This window comes from Leishmania mexicana, chromosome 3 (assembly GCF_000234665.1).
Source record: "Leishmania mexicana MHOM/GT/2001/U1103 complete genome, chromosome 3".
Classification (NCBI taxonomy): domain Eukaryota; phylum Euglenozoa; class Kinetoplastea; order Trypanosomatida; family Trypanosomatidae; genus Leishmania; species Leishmania mexicana.
This window is the reverse complement of record NC_018307.1, coordinates 2,101-26,844: the sequence shown is the minus strand read 5'-3', so window position 1 is coordinate 26,844 and position 24,744 is coordinate 2,101. Positions and strand designations below refer to the sequence as shown.

Sequence of the window (24,744 nt, the reverse complement as noted above, 5' to 3'; positions counted from 1 at the left end):
CCCTCCCTCTCCAGAACGCGCAACATCGACCTCGCCCATCCGCCTCCTCTATCACCAGCATCGAGGCGACCGACTACCATTGCAGCAGCAGCCGACGGGGAAGGAGAGCGTAGGGAGGAAACGGTGATGGCACCGAACGTCGCACGTGTGAGAATCCGTTGCCACCGTCGCGCGCGCTGTTTACCGCGTGTTGGAACGGAAGATATAGTCCTTCGTCTTTTCGAGGTTGAAGAAGGTGTAGTTGACGATCACCTCATCGAGCCAGTTCACCATCGGGTCATTCAGGAAGTCGCGATCGATGTAAAAGAATACGGGCATCTCAACTAGCTCGTGCGGCTTGAAACGTTGCTCTTCGAAGCAGAAGCACTGGATCTTGTTGAGGTAGTTCGTCACCTCCGGTGGCGCGATCGTGTAGGATGAGACGCCGAGCAGCGTGCGATTACTGCGGTTGTACGCGGAGTAGAAAGCCAGCGCCGGTTCGCCAACAAGCACCTCCACCTCCTTTTGCAGAGGGACGAAGGCGATGGGCATCGTGTTACCCACGTCGCTAAGGAAGCGGACCTTCAGCAGCTTCTTGGGAACTGGGTAGCTCTTGTTCTGCTCATCACGCTTGCGGGCCGCGTCAGGGGTATAGAACTTTGGATCTGCGCCACGACCGGTGGGGGCGCAGTACATGCGATACAGAGGCACGAAGAGAAATGTGCACCCCAGCGATATGATACCGAGGCTGAGGAAGGCGGAGAAGAACTGGCCGCGCTCGTCGTAGTTCTTTGCGCCGTCATACCCACTCTCGATGCGGTAGCGACGCCTGCCGCCACTCCTCCCTTGCTCCTCGGAAGCGCTAGAGTTCCCAGCACTCTTGCGAGGAGGCGGCGGAACTCCACCACTGCCCCCGGCCGCAGCGCCTGCGGCGCAGTGACGTAGCCAGCACGCACGAAGCATTGATGATCCCTTATTATTATTACTATTATCAGCTGCGGATCGCTCACAGCGACGAAAGGGAGCACACAAGCGTGTGCAGAGGTATCAGGGGAAGGGGAGGGGGAGAGGGAGAGGTGGGACAAAGGGAGGGGATGACCAAAGGGCCCTAAGTCAGCCCTCACGTCTACTGGAAGGGGGTGAGTGCATGCAGGACTGCCACGTCAACAGCCGCCTTCATTTTTGTTTTCGTATTGCAGGTTTTGGGTGGGGGTGGGTATAGCAGCGGAGCTGGGGGAGTGTTGCCTGACGAAATCTCTGCTCATCCTCCTCGGCGATCGAGAAAGGAGGGTGCATGGGACAGCTGGCAGTGTGTACGAGCTTCCCATGCTAGAGCCTCCACCGGCAAATTCGCTTGCCTTCTGCGTCTTTGCCGCTTTTCGCGAACGGAATAGAATTTTGTATGCGTATGGATGCTGCGTGTCTGCGTCCGTGTGCGTGTGTGTGTGTGTGTGTGTGTGTGCCCGCTGCCGCGCCGGGAAGATGGCACACAGACGCAAACCGTCACGCACAGGGACGCAGGAAACTGCATCGGCATCACTTGCAGCGAGGGGATGAGAAGGGAGGGGCGGCGAAGAAGACGGTAAGGTAACCCCCATTCATCAGCCTTGCGTTGTTGGCCCCACCCCCTCCCCACCGTCGAGTCTTTGTACCGTACGACACGCGAAGCCAACCAAGACTAAGAAGCGCACCACGCGGACAGCTACGCTCATGGAGCCGTGGCGTAAAGCGAAGGATACGCGCCAAGACAGACGAGAAAGCGCAGCGCGAGAGATGAGGCGGAAATATTAGGCGGGATGGCGAGGGCGACGGCGACGGAACAACACACGGGAGCAGCCAACTATGCACGAACCCGCAAACACCAACCGGCACTGCCGCAGCACAACGACCTTCTCCTCCCCTTTTCCTTTCCCCCACTTCCCTCGCCAGTCGGCGTAGGTGGGCATTACCAGAATGCAGGTTAGATGCGGCCATCAAGGCACCAAGTTCTCGCGCTGCTCTTTTTCTCTGCCTCGCTACCGCACTCTATGATGACGACACAACAAGCGTCGATGTCTATGTGTGTATCCTTGTCTGTCTCTATGTGTACCTGCTCGCTTCCTTTTCACCTGCGCACACTCGTGTCTTGTCTTCCGACACACGTTCACCGCCACCCTCTTCGCTCTACGGAGACGTACGGAGGCGCAGAACGTCTTCGTTGAGCACCACGGACGTTCGCTTGCCGGGGACTGCAGAGGCCCGCGCTGACTCCGTGCCGTCGCTCAGCGTCTCGAAATCGAGGCTAACGCTGTAGTACTCGTATGGCGACCGAAAGAGGGTGTCGCGGCGGGCGCCGGGGTGGGTGGCCATGAAGTACTTGTAGCAGGCGCGCGTGTAGTGCTGCGCCTTGCTGTCGGAGACGATGTCCTCGATGTCGCCTGAGGTGGGCCGCACGCTGGGATAGTTGCACCCCTTCGGGTTTTGGGCTTCCTTCCCAAGCATCGTCCGCAGTGCTCCCTCGTCGCGGAAACGAAACGGGCAGCCGTGGCAGTCGTGCTGGTCCACCACAGGCGGAAGGGCAAGGATCGAAGCGCAGGAGGCGGAGGTGTAGCTCATCTTCTTGCCCTCCATGCCGTAGTTGTGTCGCACGTTGTACCCGTACGCCGTCTTCGCGAAGGGCTCGACAGAGCCGCCGCCCTTGACCTTCATGAGCGTGGCGAACAGCTCCAGTGAGTCCTCAAGAGAAAGACCGATGGATTTGAGGAACAGACCGTACGTAAAGCGACCGTGGTGCTTCAGGTGCCCCTCGCGGCGCAGATGTGAGTCGATGGCGCGCATGCAAGGCGGAAAGTGCGCCTGCGCCAGTCGCTGCACATCTCCGGCCCTCACACTGCCAGCGACACCCTCCTGCAGAGTGTCTACCGGGGCGGAGATAAACTGCTGCAGGAAGGCGTCGAGCATCGCCATAACGGTGGACTTTGTGGTCTCTTCCTCGAGCGCCTGCTGCTTGACACGAGCAAGGTAGGCATTGTGCAGGCCGCGATTCAGGCGGGCACAGAAAACCGTCAGGAACACCTCCTGCACCTGGTCGCGGAAGAGAATGGCCTGACCAGCGCGGCACAGCACGTACCGCTTCTTGATCAGGCGAGTGGCGAGGGAGAGAGGGACGGCGTAGTAGTTCTCCGCCCGCCCCTCCGACTCGCGCGCGCTTTCCGCCTTCACGCGGCGGTACTCGAGGTACTCCTGCAGCATCGGGTCAGCCAGCTGCTTATCCGTCAGCGGCGCGCATGGAAGTCCATTGCGCTTCATCAAATCGACCAGAAACGTGAAGGGTTTCTTCGCCATCTCCATCTTGATGCGGGCCGTCAGCAGTACCCGCTCCGTCCGTACCAGCCAGTCCCGCCACCGCTCACTCATGCAGAAGGCGAAGCGGCAAAGCAGGTGCGACGTGACATCCTCCTCCGGCGCGAACACGATGCTAGCGGCTTGGCTGGCACCAGCGGCGCTTCCAGTAGAGCCACGCGACGAGGATCGCCTATCCGAGCAACCAGTGGCGGACGTCTCGTCATAGCCTAGCGAAACCATCTTACCCCGCGACGTATCTGTCGCCGCGCTCGAGCGCCGCTCTTGCGGTAGACGCGCGATGATCGCGTCGAGCACCGAATCAAAGCTTTTTGCCTGAGGCGAGTTGATCTGCTGGTCGATCCACGCGAGAAACTCCATGCGCTTGGCGACCATTGCCTCCAGCTCGAAAAGGGTACTGTTTCCATGCGGCTTCTGCTCGTACATGGTCATCCAGTCCGCGGATGTGGTGGCCCCGAGCGACTTTTCTATCCCTGCCCCGGCGCTGTACTGCTGTGACGGCGTAGAGGCGGTGATGGCTTGCATGGTTCACGGGTTACTGGTGGAAGGGAGGGGGGAGGATATCAAGGAGGAATACGCTTGAGGGAGGGACGTGGGTCGGACACGTGTTACGGTCTGAGAGCTTCGTTCTATCTGAAACTGAACGGCGTGCGGAGACGCACGCAGTCGAGGTTGTAGGACTGTATGCGTGTGCGTGTGTGTGCGGCCTTACCTCCTCTGTGCCTCAAGGATGAGAAGAGCGAAGTGCTTGGCGACACAGACACACACATGCCGAAAGACGATCAAGAACGGAGGCGGGAAGGGGGAGGGGTGCACCAAAGCGCTGCAGCGTCAGCTGGAGGGAGAATAAACAAGGCTGAAACGAGACACAGAGGGGGGCGGGATGGTCTGTGGGTTCGACACTGTAGGAGATCAGGAAGTCTCTCCATCGCTTTGCTCACCCCCAGCGCGTCCATCTCCATATAGTGGGGTTCACATACCCCGAGAGAGAGAGGTGCACACAGTTGCATAGCAGTGCACCCGCTTGCAACTTTCGAGGCGACACAAGAAGCGTTGCCACCATTTATCGGACGCTCTCTCTCACGAAGATGCTTTCTCGCGTTGATGGAGATAAGGCTGGACGAGGCAGCACGCGCATACAGAGGGTGAGAGGAGAGCCAGCCGCAGGGAAAAGGGTCGATTCCATTGCGTTAAAGGGAGGAAGAAATGCAAGATGGCATGCGGGCACCCGCCTTCCTCTTTCCAAGAGCACGCCACACAAAAAGCAACCCCACGTGCGCCATCAACGACCCACGAGGAAACAGAGAGGGATGAAGCAAAGGGCCTCTGAAGAAGACAGCTTTGTCTGATGTGCGTGTGCATGTAGGCATGAGCCCAGGTAAACAAGTCACTAAAGCAATATCGGTATAAACGACTGCGTGTAGAGCACAGTATGTTGGAGGCAGTGGCTGTGTACACCGTACAGTGGGAAAAAGCAGGGCAAGCTGCCCTCAACGGTGTTGCCCTGCAACGGTCCCAGCAGCGTTCTCCTGCTTTTCCTGTTGTACACGCAGGCGCCGCTCGCACTTCCTACAGGCCTGCGGTGCTGCCAACACACAGGGGGACCGTCCCCACCCCTTCTCCAAACGGTTCAACACGCATTTAGTGCAGGCACACCACAGGAACTGCTCGCCCTGGCGTGTTCTAAAGCCCACGCCTCACGAGTTCGTGGCCTGCCGGCGTCGCACGTTGTAGCGCAGAGAGAAGAGCGACGGCTCGCGGATTGGGTCGTCGAAGCTGTCACCGGCGTCGCCATACACCTTGATTTCCTCCTCCAGATGTGGGTCGTACTTGTGGACGATGAGGCGTGCCTGCCTGGCGAGATCCTCGCGGCGCTCGTATAGCTTTTTGAACTGCATGTGCTGCGAGACCAGCGACATGAGCAGCGGGAGCGCGGCTCGCAGCTCCATGATGGCCTCTTGAAGAATGAGCAATGAGACGTACATGGCCATGGGAAGCGAGAAGAGAATCACCAGCGCCGTGCGGGTGTCCGAGTAGAGGAAGACGATGAACGTCACCAGCAGGAATGCCCCCGGTACCACCGCAAAGGCAAAGAGCACCTTGAAGGATCCAGTGACATCCGCACCCACGATCTTGACGGAGCTCTCCGAAAGCGCGCGCTTTGTTTGCTTGAGGGCCAGGTACTTGATAATGCCACCGATCGGCAGGCCTACAACGAAGAAGGGGACGAGTATGACCCCCATCAAGTACAAGGCGAACACGCGACGCAGCAGCAGCCCAATCTGCAGCGCCTCGTTGTCGCCGTTAAGGAGCTGCTTCAGCGTTGCCGCCTGGCTGTCGCGGATCATCAGCGCCTTGCAGAAGTCCGAGTAGTTCTCTACCTTCTCACGGAACTCCGCGAATTCGCTGTTCTCGCGTTGCTCCTCGATGACGTTGCCTAGCCGGCGGATGAGTCGCAGGTAGTCGTGCCCGGACAGCATGCAGTTCGGCGGCTGATAAAGCTGCCGGAACGAGTACAGGAAGTTCAGCGTTTTGTAGTCCGGCACGTTGATCGTCACAGCCCGCAGGGCCGCGTTCAGCTGCTCGAGAAACAGCCCTGTCGCCTTGCGCTTGTCTGTGTCAAAAAGCTTTACCAGGTCGTCCGGAGGCGAGAAGGCCTCACCGAACTCAATATACGCTCGGCTGCGGAACTTGTGCCCGTAGAGGTACGTCAGGCCCACAGGCACGATCTTCACGCTGATGTGCCGCTCCGCCGCGCCGAGGCTGAAAAGGGCCACACCGGCTTTCAGCGGCAGGAGTGATGTGTGGTCGTGCGAGCCGCCTTCGGGGAAGATACCGATGCATTGATTCTTCTGCAGCGTGTCGTACACCTGGGCGTACATTTCAGAGTGGTCGATGCGCACTGAGTACTTGAAGCTGGTGGGGGTGTGTACCTCGTGCTCCGCCGGGATCGGCACCGTCACCTCCACTTCCTCGTTGGAGGTGATGCGGCTCACCTGCGCACGGCACTTGGCGTTGCCGGGGACTCCCCAGATGAGAACGTCACCCTTGGAGAGTCGCGAGAAGTGTGTTCCGGCGCCGACGATGAGCTTCCCCTCGGTCCTCACAAGCTTTCCGTCGCCATCGACCAGCGGCACATCCTGTGGTCGCACAACCGGGACGGAGTTGAATATGCGTCCTAAGGTCCCAATAACAGGTCTGTGGAAGGACTTCTCCGCCATGAGGAAGCGAACAGGCCGGCCGCAGTGCGAGTGCATCATGAGCGCGTCGATAAACTGGTTTTGATGATTGCCGTAGAAGACGACGGCACCGGTGCGAGGGATGTTTTCGCGCCCCACCACCGTCACCTCACGGAAGTACACGCTGCGCAGCACCCACATGAGGAACTCGCCGATGAGACGCACGAGAGTGTGGTGGAACCTGCTCACCTCCTCCACGAGGTTCACCTTCCGCAGACGATCACGGTGGTCGGGCCACTCCTCAATGGGGATGCTCTGGTGGCACTCGACGCAGAACACGAACTTGCTTCGGCGAGTGGAGGCCCCGATGCGATCCTTTGGCTTGAGTGCGGACGTGGACGCCACCGGCGATGCCTCAGCGACTGCTGTGGGAGTGCTGCAAGAGGCGGCAGACGGGGCCTCCTCTGCAGCGGAAGACGCGTCTGCGTCCGCGTGCACTGACGTGGCGGGGTTTGTCTCGGCCGCATTGGCGGGTTCCTCTGGTATAGATGCGGATGCTCCGGCAGCGGTCGGCGCCGTCACTGCCGACGGAGTGGCCTCACTCTCGGCCGTGTGCGCCCCAGGCTCCTCCTCGAGGGAGAACTTGACGGAGCGTCCACCTGGGGTTGCCATGGTTAGCGTGTGGGAGGAGGGGGATGACGTGTGACCGCACTATCTGGTTGCCTAGCTTGCTTCCTGAACGTAGAAGACGTCAGCTGTTGCCGGGTATCGTCCGTTCCGTATCTGACTGATGCATATGAGAGGAACGGCGTGAGCGTTGCGGCGGGTGGCGCTCCATGTGCGAAGCGCGCGAGAAGAGAGAGCGAGGAAAGGGAGAACATCAGCATCCAGCAAGACATAGCGAAAGCCGTGCGTGAGCAGTTCGCACGGAAGTGGTTGTCGTCGGGAGGCGGTGGAGGTCGCCCCTCTGCGTGGAAGCGAATGGGGTAAACTCTTTGCTGCTTCAGTACAGAAAAAGAAAGAGCACACGCATGCACACAACGAGCTACTCAGGAGGCGACACACGCATACACACAGGCGGTAGAGCTTTCCGCATTCCCTCTGGCTGTCAACCCTCAGTAGCCAACTAGTAGATGCGCTTCCTCTCCCCCTTTTCCAGGATGCGCATCGCGTCGTGGTACACGTCACGAAAAGCTTCACCGTTAATCTCTGTCGCGGTGTTCGGCTTCTCTTCCGCCCTGAAGATCTGCATGATCTTTTCGGCTGCGAGCAGCGCGACGGGCGGGTATGGGTCTGTGAGGACCGTCCTCCACGTGCGCACCTCCACCCCCCGGCGGTCGGTGCTCTGATGGCATAGCAGGAGAACCAGCACATGCCGCGCGCGGCACACCGCAGCGGCTTGACTCTGATCGAGGCTACGATACATGCCCCACAGCACGCGAAGCCCAACGAGCTGAACAGCAGCAGAGCTGATGCACATCGCTCGCTCGCGAATGATCATGACCGATATGTCGCTGACATCGTTGGCGGTGTTCAAGTGGAAAGATGACCGCGTCGGCACGCATAGATACTCGATAAGGTGATGGTAGAGAGCCATGGCAGTCCGAGTGTCCATGGCATCGCCGCGGTCGAAGAGAACCACCTCCAGGACGGTGCGGAACGTGACGGCGTCGCACTGCGGGGACGTACGGCACAGCAGACTCAGGGAAAAGAGAAGGGAGGAGCACATCTGGCCCACTCGTGCGCGGTTTCCGATGTGGCCACGGCCATCTTTGTAGAAGACCAGGTTGCGCACTAGCTTCTCCGTCAGGGCGCGGTGAGCGTCGTCTGGCAAATACCGCGCGCTCCAGCGGAGGCTGACAAAGGCGAGCCGCCAGGCGGCAGTGCACATCTTGGTGTCACTCGCCTCTCGTTGCCCTTCCAGCAGCAGCGGCAAGGTCTCAGCCACCTCACCCAGCAGCACCTGAAGGGCTGCCAAAAACGCCGTCTCATCCCTGCGCCGCAGGGCCTCCACCGCCTTAAAACGCGCCTGCGTGTAGCTCTCCAGCTCGGCATCCTCAGCGAGCAGCCCGAGCATGTTCTCCACCAGTGGCAGCACAACGTTCCAGCTCTTCTTTGTGCCATCGAAGTCACACTTCACGAGACCGTCGGCGATGCGTCGCGGAAGCTCCCGCTGCACCGTTTCGGACATGTAGTACAGCAGCGGGAAAATATACCAGAAAAAGTCCACTGACATCAAATCCCTGAAGGCGCCGGCGCGGGCCTCGGGGAACAGCTGTCCAGACATGCGCGCACTACCACGGGCACCGTGCGCCCCTTGCCGGCGGGCCGCGCACGCCACCAGTAGCTGGAAGAGAGCCTTGCGTGCGCCTGGAGTGGTGCAGTGCCGGTAGATGGTAAGAATGTCAGACATCGCGGAGCTGCCCAGCTTGGCAAAGGCGACCTCGTCGACGACGAGGTTGTCGGCGGCGGCCACGTCCACGTCTTTGTTCGATAAGAGACTCCGCGCGAACGCCTGCGCAAGGGCGGTGAAGGCCTCGGGGTGCAGCTCCCACAGCCCCGGCAGCTGCAGCACCTGAAAAAGCACCCGACAATCGACTAGGTGCCGATAGCACGGTGGCACCACCGCCAGCAGGCACTTGGCTGCTGCCGTCCACGTCGTCTCGTCGCAAATCTTCAGCACCGCCTGCCGCTGCGTCACGGTAAGCAACATCCACACTACCTCCTGCTCGAGGGCCTCCGTGCACCCGGGGTAGACGCCAGCGGGGTCGATGAGCTGCACGTGCACACCGAGGTTGAGGATGAAGTCGTAGACGTGGTTGCGCACGCACAGGTAGTCGCTCTCCATCATCTCGAGCAGCATGGGAAGATAGCAGATGGTGACAGACCGGAAGTGCAGCTGCGGCTCAGAGAGAACCAGCTTAGAGACGTAGCTGTCACAGAGCTGCTTCATAAAAAAGAGGGTAGCCTGCATTACGTTCGGGTTCGTCTTGTAGTTGGCCGAAAAGGTCGACATTATATTGGCCTGCCGTTCCACGGTAGACTCGAGGCACAGCAGCGGAAACTGATCCACGTACGGGGGGCACCACACGCGCTGGTACATGACCTCGCTGTAGCACCTCATCCCCTCGTTCTTCTTCACGGAGACGCCCATCCACTTCATGTAAGGCACAGTGGAGATGGGAACGCTGCCACCGCCGCCACTCCCCGGTGACTGAGCAGAGAAGTCGGCCAGCAGCGCAAACTCCGAGGCATAGCCTTGTCGTGAAGACCGCGCAATCGAGCTGGACAGACCCTCCAACGGCGCCTCTCGCAGCAGTGCACCCACCAGTTTCAGCAGGTCCTGGCTGACATCGCCGGAGGAGTGAGCCTTACAGAAACCCTTGATGCTCTCGAGGCATTGGCGAGACGGTGGGAAGCTCTGGACATAGTTTACCAGCAACATCATGATGCGCGGCCGCCGTCCCGGGTCCTGTGCGAGGTCTAGGCAGCACTGATAAACGTGGTTTCGCCCCTTCGCGTCACGGAGGAAGCGCGCGAGTTGAGCGGTGGTCTCGCTGTTCAAACGGCCCTGCGAGCACCGCGCCGCCTCCGTGATGATGATCTTGCTAAGCTCCTGCTCTTCCATTCGCCCACATATCGCCTAAGACCTGCGAGGAGAACCGGAAAAACAAAGACGAAGAACTCCGTGTCGCGTGCGTGGGTAAGGATGAGTCGAACGCACTGCGCAGAGAGAGAGAGACAGCGGGGAGGGGATGAGGAGGCCAGCGCTTTCGGATGTGCCGTCTCGCCTGGTGGCGTAGCAGATGTGAGCAGACAAACGCGACAGGAGAGAGTAAAAGTGCGTGGTGGTTGTGATTAGGGGGAAGGGGGGAGAGCGTGAACGTGCGTGCGAAGATGGGAGACAGTAAGGGTCTGCTTGTGCCTTTCTTCAGGAAAGCCGAAGAGATGATGAGCAAAATAGGCTAATGTTACGCGGGGAAGATGAGAAGACCTAGTGAGGGGTCTCTGCGCGATTAACATCGCGTTGAGCTTGCCCTGTTTTTCTCTTCTCCTCTTCGTTTCTTCGCGTCTCAAGCGCAACAAAAGCGCGACGCGTTTTGTTTTCGTTTTTCTTCGTCTCACGTGTTACTCGGCTTAGAGGAGCGGAACTACACATCTGGGAAGGCACGCCATCAGCGCGGCTCGAAGTGTCTAGCCGCCACTGCTGCTGGTGTCAACCCAAATCAGCAAAGCAGAGCGAAAATAAGGCGCACGCCAGGTTGACCGAGGGCAAACGCACAGGGAGAGAGGGAGGGTGAGAGAGCACACCTCTTCACACACTCGTTCCAGCACACACACACAGACGCAGACACGTAACTGGCCACCGCGAACATCACTACCGCCCTCGCCCCCTCGTTACTCGAAAACGAGATCAGCAACAAAGTGGAAGCGTTTCGGAGCGTACGACTTCACACATCGAAGATGCGTAATGCGGACAAAGGCGGCAAACTCCTCCCCCAGCTCATCCTGGACGTCCCTCAGCGCCTCCTGCGCAGCGCAGAGCTTGTCGGCGAGAAAGTGGTAGTGCACGATGCCGCTGCTCCGCCCTGCTTCGTTGCGCTTGAGGAACGACGCGGCGCGCGGGAGAAACGACTTGCAGGTAGGGATGTAACCCATCACAACACGGTCGCACTTGCCCAGCAGCTCCTCTCCCACCTCGCGGTTGTCGCCGCACACGGGGTGAATGAGGTGGTCCACCTTGTTCAACACAGCATTCAGCTTCACAAAGTCGATGCTGTCTGGGTTCTTCTCAAGAGCGTGAATAGCCGCCACGTTGCCATGCATCGCTAATGGAAGGGTGAAGTAGCCGATGCCGCAAAACATGTCCACCACGACCTCATCAGCAGCAGTGACAGTCCCAAAGTGCATTCGCTCCGTCGTGTTGCCGCTGCTGAACATCACCCGCGACACGTCGAAGCTGTAAACGACACCGTTCTCCACGTGTGCTGTGAAGGTGGGTGACGCCGTCCACCGATTCAGCGTGCTCTCCATGGCATCGATTGTCATACATGACGGTTGGCTTCGCTTCCGCGCATCTTTCCAGCGGCGTTGCACAGTGCGCCGCAGCGACGTCGCGTACTCCGTCAAGGCGGTGTCCGCCTGGAACAGGATCTGTAGAGATGGGCGGCGGAGCTCGCCAACGATGCCCTCCACGTCCAGCAGTACCACATCCACCAAAATCGGGGAAAAGGACTCGGCAAAAAAGCGTGCAAGCGGGCGCAGCATCTCTACCGAGGTGCCATCATTCAGGCGAATCACCACGACGTGGCCGTGGACCTCGAACTTGCGCGGAAAGAGACGTCGGGCGGCGTCTGCAGACATTTCCGGAAAGGCCGCGCATACGTTGCTGGTGAAGATATCAATCTTCTGCGGTGGGATGCCCTTGACAGGCTTGCGCTCTGCGGTGTCCTTTCTCTGTTTCAGCTTCTTGGAGCCCCCCTTCGGGGTGGAGAAGTGCTTGAGCACGTAGTACAGCACTAGAGTCGCCACAGACACGCTGAGCAGCAAACGAAGCAGTGCTGGTAGCATCGGAGCTTCCAGCGAAGCGCTGCCCGATAATACTTGCACTGTGAACTTGGTGATGTAAAAGGCGCGAGCAGCAGCGTGGAAAAATGAGCGGGAGACACGCGAGAGAGAGAGTGAGAAGCTGTGAGGCCAACGATAGGGCTTTGTTTTGTGCGGCGCGTGCCAGAAACATCAGAGAAACCACTTCACATAGAAGAGAGTGCCCACAGAGAAAAAGTGTACAGGGAAAGCAAACCCGAGAAGCCTATCACATGATTCACAGCGGCAACAACAGTTGTTGCGCCTGTTCCTCTCCCTCCTCTTCTTCCTTCACAGCCGGGGAGCGGAGTCGTTTCTTCTTGTTTCGATAAAAGGCCGTTTCAGCGCAGGCCAGGCCCATGAAAGGAAGACGGACTGCGACAGCCAGAGAGGACTGAGGCGGTCGCTCTCCACACGCAACGCATCATCAACGGTGTGAAGAGGGGGGAGGGGGGAGACAGAAAAGCGCGCGTGACGTGCAAATTGCACTTCCAGGTACTGCAGAAGTAAGGAATCGAAGAATGTCCTCCAGTCTTCTTCCCTGCTTCGATGTTGATCTGCTCGAATCAGGGTGAGGGTGTGGGCAGCGACACAAACAAACGACAAGGACAACGCAGCACAACAGCCAAAGAAAAAGATACACACGCGGCAAGAGAAATGTATGTACGCGGAGACACTGAGGAAAAAAGGGGAAGGAGGAGGAGGGGGGGAACGGGCCGGTCATAGAGACGCAGCTCCGTGGAAGACAACAGCAGCAGCGGAGAGATAAAAGAGACACCCAAGAGGGAGAAGGTGACGAAGAAGGGGAAGAATGGCACGACAAACAAAAGAGTGATCGCAGAGAGGCTTCCCATCTGTGCTGGGTGCACGCACGCACGCATGTGTGGCAGCATCACGCATCTTCACACAGTAAGCGAAACAGGACAACACACAGAGAAAAAAGCCAAGCGCTTTAGTGCGCCACCATGACATGGGTGGACACAAGAGAACGAGAATCAGCCGAGCGACTTTGGCTAGAGGGGTTCCTCGACAGTGGAACTGGGGAGGAAAACTGTCAGCGTTGCCGTTGTGCCTTTGCCGACGTTGTTCAGTCAAACTCAGCGCAACACTCCTCACTGCACCCCATCACCAGCTTCTCTAAGGCCTTACCGCTGCACTTTGTCTCTAGGAAGGGTGAGTGCACCGAGAACACCCCTCATCAGGCCACCGCCGGGGTCGAGAATCTCATACTTCCAGTCTCCGCACAGGTGGCGAAGTCGCGGCTCCGCGTCACAGATCAACATCATCCCCACTTGCACTCCCCGTTCCGTTATCGGATAGGGCCGATCCAAGACGATTTCCTGTTTTCCTCCACTACTTTGAAGGCGAATTAAAGGGATCGGTACCTCCACACTCTCCACGGACAGCTTGAGAGTATGCAGAGACGAATAGCGGGGCATCTCGATAGGGCAGATACGTGTGAGAGCCATAATGGGGTCGTCAGCAAGGCGATCATAGCACCACATGACTGCCTCAGCGGAGCGTGAGAATGCAGGCTCGAGCGCCAGAAGCAAACAGTACGCCATCACGCCGGCTCGCCCTTTGCTCGCTTTTCAGTGAATTACCATCGTCTCGCTTGTGTGCTTGGGAGTGGGGGTCGTCCTAGCATCTTTCACGAAGGACGGCATTCACCGCAGTGGCATGGTCGAAGAAAACAACACAGCGAGCTCTTCCGTGGAACCTGTCAGAGGTGTACTCGTACGCTGACTCGTTGCACATCTTGTAGGCTACGGATGGATTGCCATACTTGTAGTCGATGTAGCGCACAGCGCCTCCACTCTTCCCGCAGGGTGGCACATGCAACGAATTCCTGGGAGGATAGCCGTCAAGTTAAGAATCGAAGACCACTTTGATACTTCCTTGCCCACTGCCCGCAGCTTCTTCTGGTTCACGAGATGCCGCGCTCTTTGCATCACTCCCGCCGCTACAAGGACCTCAGAGCACCATGAAGAGTACAGAGGGGGGGGGGCAAAAAAAGAGGCGGTGCTGTGCGGATCCGATGAATAGACACACGCGGAGGTAGCACGGTTGTTGTGTGCCATCCAGGCACGTCCCTCTCGCTGGGAAGATCCCTGTTCCGCGGTGGCGAGGCGGAGGATGCCGGGGTAGCATTGTAGAGCACTGCGGGAGAAGAGAATGATCGCACGGGGGAGACACGAGACAAAACAAAAATGAGAACGATGATGGCGGCAACGTGCATTCAAAGATGTCGCCATGTAGGGGCAAAAAAAGTTCACAATTCCGCCTCAGAAACAAAAAACACAAACATCATTAGAGCCCAATCAAAAATAAATAAAACAGAAACGCGGGTTGCACTCGTGGTGCCTATATATGACCGTGCGCGCCATTTTTCACGAGGGGCCTGCAGCGGCGGGGACGATACACAGTCTCGGTGAATCATTTGCTTTATTCTATCTCTGCCTATGGGATGATCATGCACGCATTGCTTAAAAAAAACACTGAGAACACTCGGTTTGTTGGGACTTTTGTACCCAGATATGCGTATGTGCATATCTATCTGTCTTTTCCTGGCAGGTGCGACTGTGAGAAAAGGTAAAGGAACTGGCTCTTGCCCCCTTTTTTCGGTGTCGCTGCTGCTTTGTGCATTTTCGCAGTTCCCTTCTGGCCAGCGAGAAAACACCTTCATCAAGAAGGCGTAAAAATGAGCCTGATACCGACAAGGGAAAGGGCAACTCTTCTCGTACGCCTGTGCCCAAATCGCCCGCAGCTGCATCGCGTACCTCTCCCCTTCTTTTTTTTCGCTGCTTCTCCACGAGCTGGTCCGCAGCGGCGGGAGCAAAGAGGGAGAGGGATAAAGCAAAAATCACAGTCAAACAAGAGGAGAACTATGGAGTCGAATTCACCTCTTCTTCCGTTCTCATCCGCGGTACGCTACGAACTTGCTCACGAATAGGGCAGCCCTCTCCCTGTACCCTGTCATACATACGGCCCGTAGCTAGTGTATACCAGCAACGGAGTCCGTGCGGAAGGAATATACAACAGTAATAAGCTGAAAAAAGATGCTGTGGGAGGAAGAACTAGTAAGCATCCCCAAAACACAGGGGGTGCAAAACGAAAAGAGGCGAAACTGTGATGCCACGGTCTCTTCCGGCTACAGTACCTATTTGTGCACAGTAAAACGACGTTCTTCTGCAACCACGCATATATATATATACACACATATGCATTTACATGTTGCTCTTTGTCTGGAGGTGGTCAATGCGCATGGATTCCAGCGCTTCCTTGGCGCACTTCATGAGGCGGTCGCAGTTGGCAAGTGAAGTATGCCCAATGATGCCGAAGCGGAACGTCTCGGCATGCGACGCCTTGCCAGGGTAGATAATGAGACCGCGCTCGTTGAGGTAGGTGTAAAACCTCTTGAAGTTCCAGCGCGGATCCGTGGGCATGTTCACGCACACCACAATGTCGGCGCAGCTCGGCTTGCTTTCGTCCAAGAAAAGCGTGAAGCCCATCGCTTTCACAGCTTCGCGCACAAGCTGTGCCTTCGCCTGGTACGCCTTTTGCCTCCCTGCCAAGCCGCCGTCACGCTTGTACTCCACAAGGGCCTGCCGCAGCGCCATAACAACGTGCACCGGCGGTGTAACGGCGAACTGACCACTCCTGTCGAACGACATCAGCTGCATGCTAAGGTCAAGAGTCGCACTCCGTGCGCACCCCTTCGCGGCCTCGATTAGCAAGCGGCGGGCCAGGATGATGGAGATTCCAGGCACGCTGTGCAAGCACTTGTTCGGCGCGGCAACGAGCACGTCACAAGCATTTTCGTAGTCGCACGGGATGCCGCCAAAGGCGCTGATGCTGTCAATGATAATCTTGGCCTTGGGCAACTCGCGGCGAACTACCTCTGCTATTCGCTCGGCTGGGTAGAGCATTCCGGTGCTAGTCTCGTGGTGGACGAGGCCCACAGTTGTGATGTCAGGGTTGGCGCGGATGATAGCTTCCAGAGCACTCATCTTTAGCTCCTCACCTTCACCCATCTTCAGCATCACCATCGGGAACTGCAGCCTCTTCACCACATACGCCTGCTTCTCCGAGTACTTGCCAGAGTTGATGAGGAAGAACTTCCCACCCGTGCGCGGAAAAATGGTGGAGATGGCTGCCTCGATGCCCATCGATCCAGAACCCTGCTGCAGGATGCACGCCCACTTTTGGGGGTCTAATCCCGAAATGGAAATGAGCTCCTCGCGGATGAGCTTCACTGCTTGTACAAAGCGAACATCCCGGCTGGCGTAGTCAGTTAGCATGGCATTCTTCACCGTATCCGAGGTCATCAATGGACCCGGGGTGAAGAGAATTGGTTTCTGAGGGGGCAGCATTACTCACGGTGTTGCTTACAAAAGGGGGAAAAAGAGGAGGAAAGAGAGCACGTATTTGTGTGTTTCCCTTATCTTTTGCTGTTCCTGAGAAAACAGCAGCGAAGGAAGCTGGCGGACCGCAGGCGGTGAGTTCAACATGACGGAGAAAGTTGGACGAGATCATTTTCATCTATGGAAGATAGCTGAGTGCCTTTGGCAACGTGGATGCTCAGTATACTGGAAAGACGCGGTAGCGAAGGATACAGAAAAACCACTTCCCCGCCCCAGCGGGGGGCACTTTACCCAGATCACATCAAGATGATGTGCGCTTATCCTCACGGACATCAACAGCTCATTGCAGTTATTTTTCTATTGACAGTTGCGTGTTCAGAAACACTAGACGAACACTCCACAAAGCGGCGCCCAGCACATCGAACGGTGGCATTCCAAAATGAAAGGAGAGCTAGAACTACTACAGTTAAGTGGCAAGAGCACAATGAGGCCCGCTACTTGACTGCCTTTTAAGCAACACATCTATCAGAAAATAACGGGCAATGCAAATGTAGTGCGCATAATATGATTCCCTAAAAGACACGGAAAATGAGATGATAAGTTTCCTTTCCGTCAAAAAGAACATCTGCGAGAGCCCTGCAACAAGAAAGGGAAAGAGAGGCTCACGTGAAACAAATCAACAATGAGGGGAAAGATCGCGCAATTACAATGCGCATGCAAGACAACAATGAAGAGAGGCGCGAATAGACCGCCATGATTGTCACTTACGCGAAACAAACGGGGCCACATTATCGCCATTCTGTGTACGTGAAGCCATGCATTCAGATAACAAATAATATATACGGGAGGAAGTACTGCAGTGCGCCTCTTTCTGTCAACCTGCACACACCATCACTCGGAGAGTGGGGCAAGCGCTCTAACGAATAATCAGCGTGCGAATGCTGTACTTGAGCGCTGAAATACGCTTCCGAAGCTCCACAGCAACATCCTTGTCAACGTCCATGATAAGGTAGCCGATCGCTTTGCTAGTTGACAGAAACTGCATACCAATGTTGCAGCCCAAATCCACCGCAATCTTATTAATTTCGTTCAGCGCACCAGGAACATTCACATGAACGTTGGTGAGCCGAAAGTTCGACTTGTCCACCGGCGGTGGAACAAGCTGCGGGAAATTGACGGCGCCGGCGGTAATGCCGCTGATCACAAACTGAGCAAGCGCCGTACCCACCTCCAAGCCAATAGCCTCCTGCGCCTCGCATGTCGACCCACCCACATGTGGCGTCAAAATCACATTTGCAATGCCTTGAAGCGGTGTCTTGTGCAGCTCCTTGTTCGACCCAGGCTCCTCCGGGTACACGTCGATAGCAGCACCGGCGAGGTGTCCTTCGCGCAACGCCTTTGCTAAAGCCTCAAGGTCGACAACCGTTCCTCGACTAGCGTTGATTAGGTAGGAGCCCTTCTTCATCAGCCGGATCTGTTCTTCGCCAATCATGCCCTTCGTAGCATCCGTCTCCGGCACATGAATCGTCACGAAATCAGAGAAAGTGAGCAACTCGTTTATATGGGTGAACTTGGTGGCGTTGCCGATCGCAAGAGTCGGAACCACATCGTAAAAGATTACCTTCATACCGAGAGCTTCAGCAAGGACACCAACCTGGGAGCCGATGTGACCGTACCCAACGATACCGACAGTTTTACCCCGCACCTCGTAGCAGCCCACGTGTGTCTTGTTCCATGCACCGCGATGCACCTCCTCGCTGCGCTGCGTAATCTTCCGCGACAAGGAGATAATTTCCCCGATCACCAGCTCTGCAACGCTGCGGGTATTTGCGAACGGGGAGTTAAACACTGCCACACCTCGCTTGTTTGCGTAGTCCAAGTCAACTTGATTTGTTCCGATGCAGAAGCAGCCGATCGCAAGAAGCTTGGGAGCTGCGTCGAGTATCACCTGAGTCACCTGCGTCTTGCTGCGAATGCCGAGAAAATGAACATCCTTTATCTTCTCCAACAGAACGTCAGGCGGCAGAGCGCTGGGTATATATTCCACAATGCACCCCTTGGACTCCAGCAGCTCCTTCGCTGCTGGGTTGACACCTTCCAGCAGAAGAGCATGGTAGGGTGGGTCTATCAGGCTCGGCATCGTCTTCAATTTTGGGAAGCCTGGCGACAGAAATGAGGCAAGTGAGAGCTCATGTAAAAATCAAACCAGCAGGAAAGTACTGCCTGTTCCCAAGATATGATATTCAATCGCCAAAATTACGAGTGAAAAGTGAAAAAGGATGCTGACACCTTGCATGCAGACAACTCAAAGATTGACTCAGCAAGAGGTCACCAAGAGGCAGGAGAGTGGGTAACTGTAGGACTGCGAAAAAGAAAGTGTCCTCGCTCACGACAGTCAACGAGCGTTTTGTCTGCAGAGCATACGACGATCCCGCGGAATGCAACGCCCACCGACGAACTGCATTGACGTTCTCAGCGGCAAGATTGGCTTCAGATTTCCGGGCGAATAAATTAACAGAATCTGGAGACGCTGACTCTGAGAGCAGTCATAATATTCCTTTTTTTTGAAGGAAAAGGAAGAACGCTAGAGATTAGGACGTGGATTACATCCCTTGCACGGTAGAAAAAAAAAGTTGACTTCCCAAGAAAAAAATAAAATACCCAAAATGAGAGATACGTGCGAGAGCTCACAGAAGAAAAAAAATCTACACAGAACAAATGATAGCATGCTCATACAGTAAAAAGCGAGGAATGCAACACAAAACCAACATATGAGATTCCCGTTGACAGGAACATGATTTAGCTTTCCCAGAAAACATCTGTGCAGAGTACAAACTATATCAAAAACACGCGACTGCGATTTTTTTTTGCGCCTACGCGTCCTCATGGCTTTCGGGTGACAGAGGTGATGACAGATCTTCTGCATTCTCCGCCAGCTGGACAGGGGAAAACCTTGGTGTCCGTTCCCCTCGCCGCTCCGCCTCGATGATACGCTGAATGCGGAACGCCGCTTCCTCCCGCACAGCCGCTATGTTCTTTGGCACGTGGAAAACGCGCCGAACCGACACCCATTCCAGGCCGACTCGTAATCCACGGTCAGGAGAGACGAGAACCGTTTCCGACGTGAGGCTAACATCCACAATGTCACCTGTCACAACCATGGAAGTACCAGGAAGCACGTAGCAGCATCCCTTGCCTTGTATTTGCTTTGCAACATCTTTCGTGAGGACTTCCACAGCTGGTTCGATCATCGGCACCGCACCTACATCAAGCAGTGAGAAGTCAAAGTATTTTGATGTGACGCATCCCTTTCCAGTCGTCATGGAGTCAAGCTCGCAGTCGATAGGCGCACTTGAGCCAACGATCACCTCCGAAATTTCATCGTCAGAGCGGCTCCGCTTTCGCCAGTCTTGAGCTGGTAACACAGGAACAGCGGTGTCGCGCGACGCGGATGGAGAGCTATCATAGCTGCTGTAGGCACACTCGCACTTAAATTCATGCTTCACCGGAAGCGAGTCTGCCTCTCTACCGGAATCGCACGGTTCGCATTTCAGGTCGGTGACGCCGTTGATCCGCTTCGGAAATCTGGCTGCTTGGATCCTGCCTCGTTCCGATACAAATCGCAAAAACTCCAGAAGTGGAACTAAGTGCTTCTTGTCCGTTGCACCGGTGGTCATCTCAAAATCCAGAAAATGCTCTTTTTTTGTTTGTTTTCGCGCTTAAGCCATTGAAACAGATCAAAAGGTCGCCGGAAAAAAAAAGGAAAGGAGGATACACGAGCAGATGCTAAAAGCCGGAGTAAAGTTCTTTTCATAAGCAACAATGTGTGGGCAGCACACCCGCGCAAACTGGTCTGTTAAAGTTCATGAACCAGCAGCTTGTGAACTGCATGGATAGTAGTATATCGCCCTTTTGTTTTGCAGATCTTTGCTGTTTATCCCGGTGCAAAACAGATAATAAGCATTCTCGGCTACTCTCTTCCAGAACGTAAGCCGCAAGCCCAGCTCCTGCAACGAAATACGTTAAGTTGCCAACGCTCGTGCTTCAAGGCTCTAGGCGGAGCTGTAGAGAGATGAAGCCTTTCTTTTGCGGATTCTTGAGAAATATCCGATGACATCACAGCCTGCTCTCTGTGCACAAAAAAAAAGATGTTTGCAACCTCGGGCACGCATGTTCCCCCCTTCCTTGATCCCCCCTTTTCGGATGTGACGCGTGCTTCACCGCAGCTTTCGTGATTGTGTGAGTACGTCCACCGCTTAGTTGCCTTCTACAAGAGCGTCCCCTCCTTCCTCGCACTTCCACGGACGAGAACATTGCCGCAAATCCAGGGGACGATACGAGCTGTTTCGCCGCGGGCCTTGCAAAAACGCCGTGAGACTTGCGACGGTTTCACAGAGACAACACCTGAGAATTACTGCAGGTGATGACCTCATCCATCATGCTACCCCCTCGACCTCCCACACAGGAATGCGCCGAATTCAATGAACCGCCTACGTCTCACGGACATCGTGCAAACGTCTGTCAACTTCCCCCTCCCCCTGCCTACGGTATGCGACTCCACTGCACACGACACTTCCCTCAATGCGCTCTGGCATAGCTGCTTGGGGTCGGTCACAAGGCCACATCTTCTGATTACGAACTGACGTCCTCTTTTACGCTTCCGCTTTCGTTTCATTCCAGTGACGACCGCAATGCGACGGACTAAGTCCCAAGTGACCCTTCACCGGGGAAGACTGCACGCACAACCTGACACGCCCAATACAAAGTTTTTTTTTCTTCAACCATTGCAATGCGATGTTTTCTTTTTTGTTTTGGCCAATGCTTGCCACTACCACTGCCTTTGAAGCAGTTCAGTCGCCAACATGCCACAAAAAAAAACTCGCGCACGGTTTGCAATCTCCTTGCCTCTTCCTGCTCACGTTCTCACCCTTTCTCCCTTCAATCATTCCTTTTGTGGCTTTTCCCCAAATCATTGGCGGTATACTCATGGCAGTGCCACACTACAGTGTGGACTTCGGCTCAGCGTTTCTCATTAAATTCCTCCTCTCACCATTACTACTCTCCATGGAGGACCCTTCCTCATCTTTGAGCCCTGTCACGCGCAGCAGCATCAACCTTGATGACAGGTACACATGCTGTGTGTGCACAAATCCAATGATCCCTGCCGTGCGAAACAATCACTGCAACCACTACATCTGCCTCCGTTGCTCTTTCATGTGCGACTCCAGGTGCCCGCTTTGTCGCGCAGATGCTGAATGGGCCACAGACAGTGACCTCAGCTGCACAATTGGAAATGAATTGCGCGACGCTCTTGTCGCTGAGTCACTCCACCGGTTACGTTCTATTCGAGGAAGCACAAGCGGGGCGACAGTCCGTGACATCATTGTGGGTCATCTTGATGCGACTCGCTTCACCGTTGGCTTGAGGAGCGTTGCCGAGGATCTACAGTGCATTCAGCGCTATGAGGCGACCGTAGGTTGTACCAAAGATGAGAAGGATTCCGATGAAAACTATGTCTTCTACTGCTACTCGCAACATCAGCTAAATACACTGCAGAGCAGGGGCAATACACACATTCTTTTTTGCACGGTACCCTCTTTGTCGGACCCGACAAGGATAAGTGGCTTCCGCAGACTACAGGTGCTACATCTACAGGACTGCCGTCAGCTTAGGTCTCTACCGCCTCTCACTGATGCTCGCGACCTGCGCGTTTTGGTGGTCCATCGGTGCGGAGTTCGCAGCGTCGGCGGCTTGGGCGACTCTCCGCAGCTTGAAACGGTGGTGTTTTTCGAGTGCGGCGAGCTCGCTGATGTAGCTGGTTTGACGCACCTGGCGAATGCCACTTCTCTTTCGTTGATGGACTGCAGCAAGGTCCTCGACGTGTCACCGCTGTCTTCGGCCACCAAGCTACAGCACGTGTCCTTGAAAGGCACAAGCATCAGTAGTATTGCCGGACTGAAAGGCTCCGCTGCCACTTTACACGCTGTTAGCGCTGAGGGGTGCACGCAGCTTACCAGCATCGACCCGCTTACAACAATGACGAACCTGAGGGAAGTACGTTTGGCCGGGACTGGTGTCATCGACCTTTCATCTCTCCAAGCCAGCATAGCCACGATTACTGTTCTCGACGTCGAGAGATGCACTGAGCTACAGAGCATCCTGTGTCTTTCTACAGCAGCATCGTTGCGCGAGCTGTACTGCGGAGGCACAAAGGTGAGGGACATCACCCCTCTGAGGCCGATCGCCACAACTCTCAAGGTTCTCCATTTGGAGCAGTGCTCTGGCATTGAAAACATCGCCGCGCTTTCTCAAGCTAGTGGCCTGAGGGACATCAACTTGAGCAACACAAAAGTGCAGAATGTTAATGCACTGCGGGCCAGCGCTGACACACTTGAAGTTCTTCGTGTAGGTCACTGCGCGGCGCTCAGGGACTTGTCACCTATTGCAACCGCCTCACGCCTGCGGTGCGTCGACGTGCAGTTCACTGGTGTGCAGAGTCTTGAATTTCTGCGGGCGAGCGCGTGTACCCTCGAGGTGGTGTGCGCAGACAACTGCCCAATCTCCGATATCTCCCCGCTCCGTGGAGCAGCGAAGCTGCGGGAGGTGCGACTGGCCAGCACCACCGTCGACTCCCTTGACGACCTTCGTGCGAGCGTGCCATCCTTGCAGTGCCTTTTCCTCGGCGGCTGCTCGCGCATTCGTGACATTTCACTGCTCACGCAGGCTACGCAGCTTCGGGAAGTGTATCTCACAAACACGGGAATCAGCAATATTGAGGCTCTGAAGCCCTCGGCGGCGACTCTCGAGGTTATTGCCATCGGTGGCTGTGGCCGCATCTCGGACATTGCGCCGCTGCTCGTGGCCACAAAGCTGAGGCTTGTGTACCTCTGGGGCACCAACATCAACAACATTCATGCTATTCGCTTCAGCATATCATCTCTGGAGGTGCTGGACATTGGAGGATGCGGCCGGGTGTCGGAGATTTCTTCTTTGCTGAACGCCACGAAGCTGCGGGAGGTGCGTCTCCACAATACGGCAATTCAGAGCATTGAGGCGCTGCGGCCAAGCGCCGGTTGTCTTGAGTGGGTTGAGCTGGTTGGCTGCACTCACATCTCTGATATATCCCCTCTTTCAACGGCCACAAAGTTGAGGGAGGTGTATCTTACGAACACAGCTGTAAGCAGCATCGATCCACTGCGGTGCAGTGCCTCATCTCTTGAGGTGATTGCACTGGGCAACTGCGCGGAAGTGTTTGATCTCTCGGCTCTCGCCACCGCAACCAAGCTGAGAGAGGCGTACCTATGGGGTACGAAGATAAACAGCATCAAGGCGCTGGCATCTAGCATAGCATCGCTGAGGATACTCGAGGTGACGCGGTGCACGAACATCTCGGATGTGTCCATCCTATCTGCCGCCGTGAGGCTTCGCCGCGTCGACCTGGCGAACACATGCATTACCTCCATTGATGCGCTGGTGCCCGTCGCACCCTCTCTCGAATTCATCAATGTCAGCGGCTGCCCTATGATAACAGACTTTGCACCCCTTGGTGCCGCCACAAATGTGAAGACGGTGTGGATGCGCAAGCTTCGTCTCGACTCCCTAAATGCCCTTCGCCCTGTCACCGGAACCCTGGAGAAAGTGGACGTGAGCGGGTGCCTGAACCTGCGCGACATCTCCGCTCTCGAGCTCGCCACGAAGCTGACGGAGGTGTCTCTCCAAAACACATCGATTGAGAGCCTGGATGCTTTGAAGTCCAGTGCGCCGGTGTTGACAGCCGTCAACGCCAACAACTGCATCAATCTGACTAGTATCGAGGCTCTCGTATCGGCGACACGGCTCAAAGAGGTGAAGCTCAGCAACACACGTATCAGCAGCCTTCAACCGCTCCGTGCGAGCGGCGCATGCCTGCAGATCGTCGACATCAGCGGATGCGTGAACCTGAAAAACACAACTGCTCTCGCTAATGCACCAAGCATGTGTCAATTCACTCATGACTAAGGCTCGAGGGCAGCCACGGTCGTTTGCTTTCTCTCGATGGACAGACAGTGCGCTGCCGGCTGGCTATGCCTGCGTGTGTGTCTGCTTATCCGTGGCTCGCGCCACGTTTACATTTTTTCTTTATGCTTTGTCGCGCTCAGCTGGGCTCCTACGTCTGACACGCTCACGTCCCTTATAGTTCGCCTCTGCCGCACCCTACATCCTGGTATTCTCAGCGGATCCACTCTTTGCTTCCTTATTACTGGCATCGCCGTTCCCTGTACTGCGTGCTCTGTGCCTGCCTCAACATCGAACGC

The 24,744-nt window shown here is 56.2% G+C and overlaps 9 protein-coding genes across 9 annotated transcripts; 1 reads left to right on the top strand and 8 right to left on the bottom strand.

The window, feature by feature from the left end:
* Positions 1-180: 180 nt before the first annotated feature.
* LMXM_03_0100 (putative cytochrome c oxidase assembly protein) lies at positions 181-675 on the bottom strand (the record flags this gene model as incomplete). The annotated part of the gene is made up of 1 exon (XM_003871632.1): positions 181-675. One exon carries the CDS (start codon positions 673-675, stop codon positions 181-183), a length of 495 nt encoding a protein of 164 aa, XP_003871681.1.
* Positions 676-2,142: 1,467 nt separating this feature from the next.
* On the bottom strand, positions 2,143-3,753 carry LMXM_03_0090 (putative DNA primase large subunit; the record flags this gene model as incomplete). Its single annotated transcript, XM_003871631.1, has 1 exon — positions 2,143-3,753. The coding sequence occupies one exon, from the start codon at positions 3,751-3,753 to the stop codon at positions 2,143-2,145; it is 1,611 nt and encodes a 536-aa protein (XP_003871680.1).
* A 1,265-nt stretch (positions 3,754-5,018) lies between these two features.
* Positions 5,019-6,701, bottom strand: LMXM_03_0080 (glycerol-3-phosphate acyl transferase; the record flags this gene model as incomplete). Its single annotated transcript, XM_003871630.1, has 1 exon — positions 5,019-6,701. One exon carries the CDS (start codon positions 6,699-6,701, stop codon positions 5,019-5,021), a length of 1,683 nt encoding a protein of 560 aa, XP_003871679.1.
* Positions 6,702-7,626: 925 nt separating this feature from the next.
* On the bottom strand, positions 7,627-9,948 carry LMXM_03_0070 (conserved hypothetical protein; the record flags this gene model as incomplete). The annotated part of the gene is made up of 1 exon (XM_003871629.1): positions 7,627-9,948. One exon carries the CDS (start codon positions 9,946-9,948, stop codon positions 7,627-7,629), a length of 2,322 nt encoding a protein of 773 aa, XP_003871678.1.
* Positions 9,949-10,898: 950 nt separating this feature from the next.
* On the bottom strand, positions 10,899-11,864 carry LMXM_03_0060 (conserved hypothetical protein; the record flags this gene model as incomplete). The annotated part of the gene is made up of 1 exon (XM_003871628.1): positions 10,899-11,864. The coding sequence occupies one exon, from the start codon at positions 11,862-11,864 to the stop codon at positions 10,899-10,901; it is 966 nt and encodes a 321-aa protein (XP_003871677.1).
* A 3,449-nt stretch (positions 11,865-15,313) lies between these two features.
* Positions 15,314-16,414, bottom strand: LMXM_03_0040 (2-aminoethylphosphonate:pyruvateaminotransferas e-like protein; the record flags this gene model as incomplete). Its single annotated transcript, XM_003871627.1, has 1 exon — positions 15,314-16,414. The coding sequence occupies one exon, from the start codon at positions 16,412-16,414 to the stop codon at positions 15,314-15,316; it is 1,101 nt and encodes a 366-aa protein (XP_003871676.1).
* Positions 16,415-17,366: 952 nt separating this feature from the next.
* Positions 17,367-18,590, bottom strand: LMXM_03_0030 (D-3-phosphoglycerate dehydrogenase-like protein; the record flags this gene model as incomplete). The annotated part of the gene is made up of 1 exon (XM_003871626.1): positions 17,367-18,590. One exon carries the CDS (start codon positions 18,588-18,590, stop codon positions 17,367-17,369), a length of 1,224 nt encoding a protein of 407 aa, XP_003871675.1.
* Positions 18,591-19,323: 733 nt separating this feature from the next.
* LMXM_03_0020 (conserved hypothetical protein) lies at positions 19,324-20,127 on the bottom strand (the record flags this gene model as incomplete). The annotated part of the gene is made up of 1 exon (XM_003871625.1): positions 19,324-20,127. The coding sequence occupies one exon, from the start codon at positions 20,125-20,127 to the stop codon at positions 19,324-19,326; it is 804 nt and encodes a 267-aa protein (XP_003871674.1).
* Positions 20,128-21,514: 1,387 nt separating this feature from the next.
* Positions 21,515-24,448, top strand: LMXM_03_0010 (hypothetical protein; the record flags this gene model as incomplete). The annotated part of the gene is made up of 1 exon (XM_003871624.1): positions 21,515-24,448. The coding sequence occupies one exon, from the start codon at positions 21,515-21,517 to the stop codon at positions 24,446-24,448; it is 2,934 nt and encodes a 977-aa protein (XP_003871673.1).
* Between the last annotated feature and the right edge of the window lie 296 nt (positions 24,449-24,744).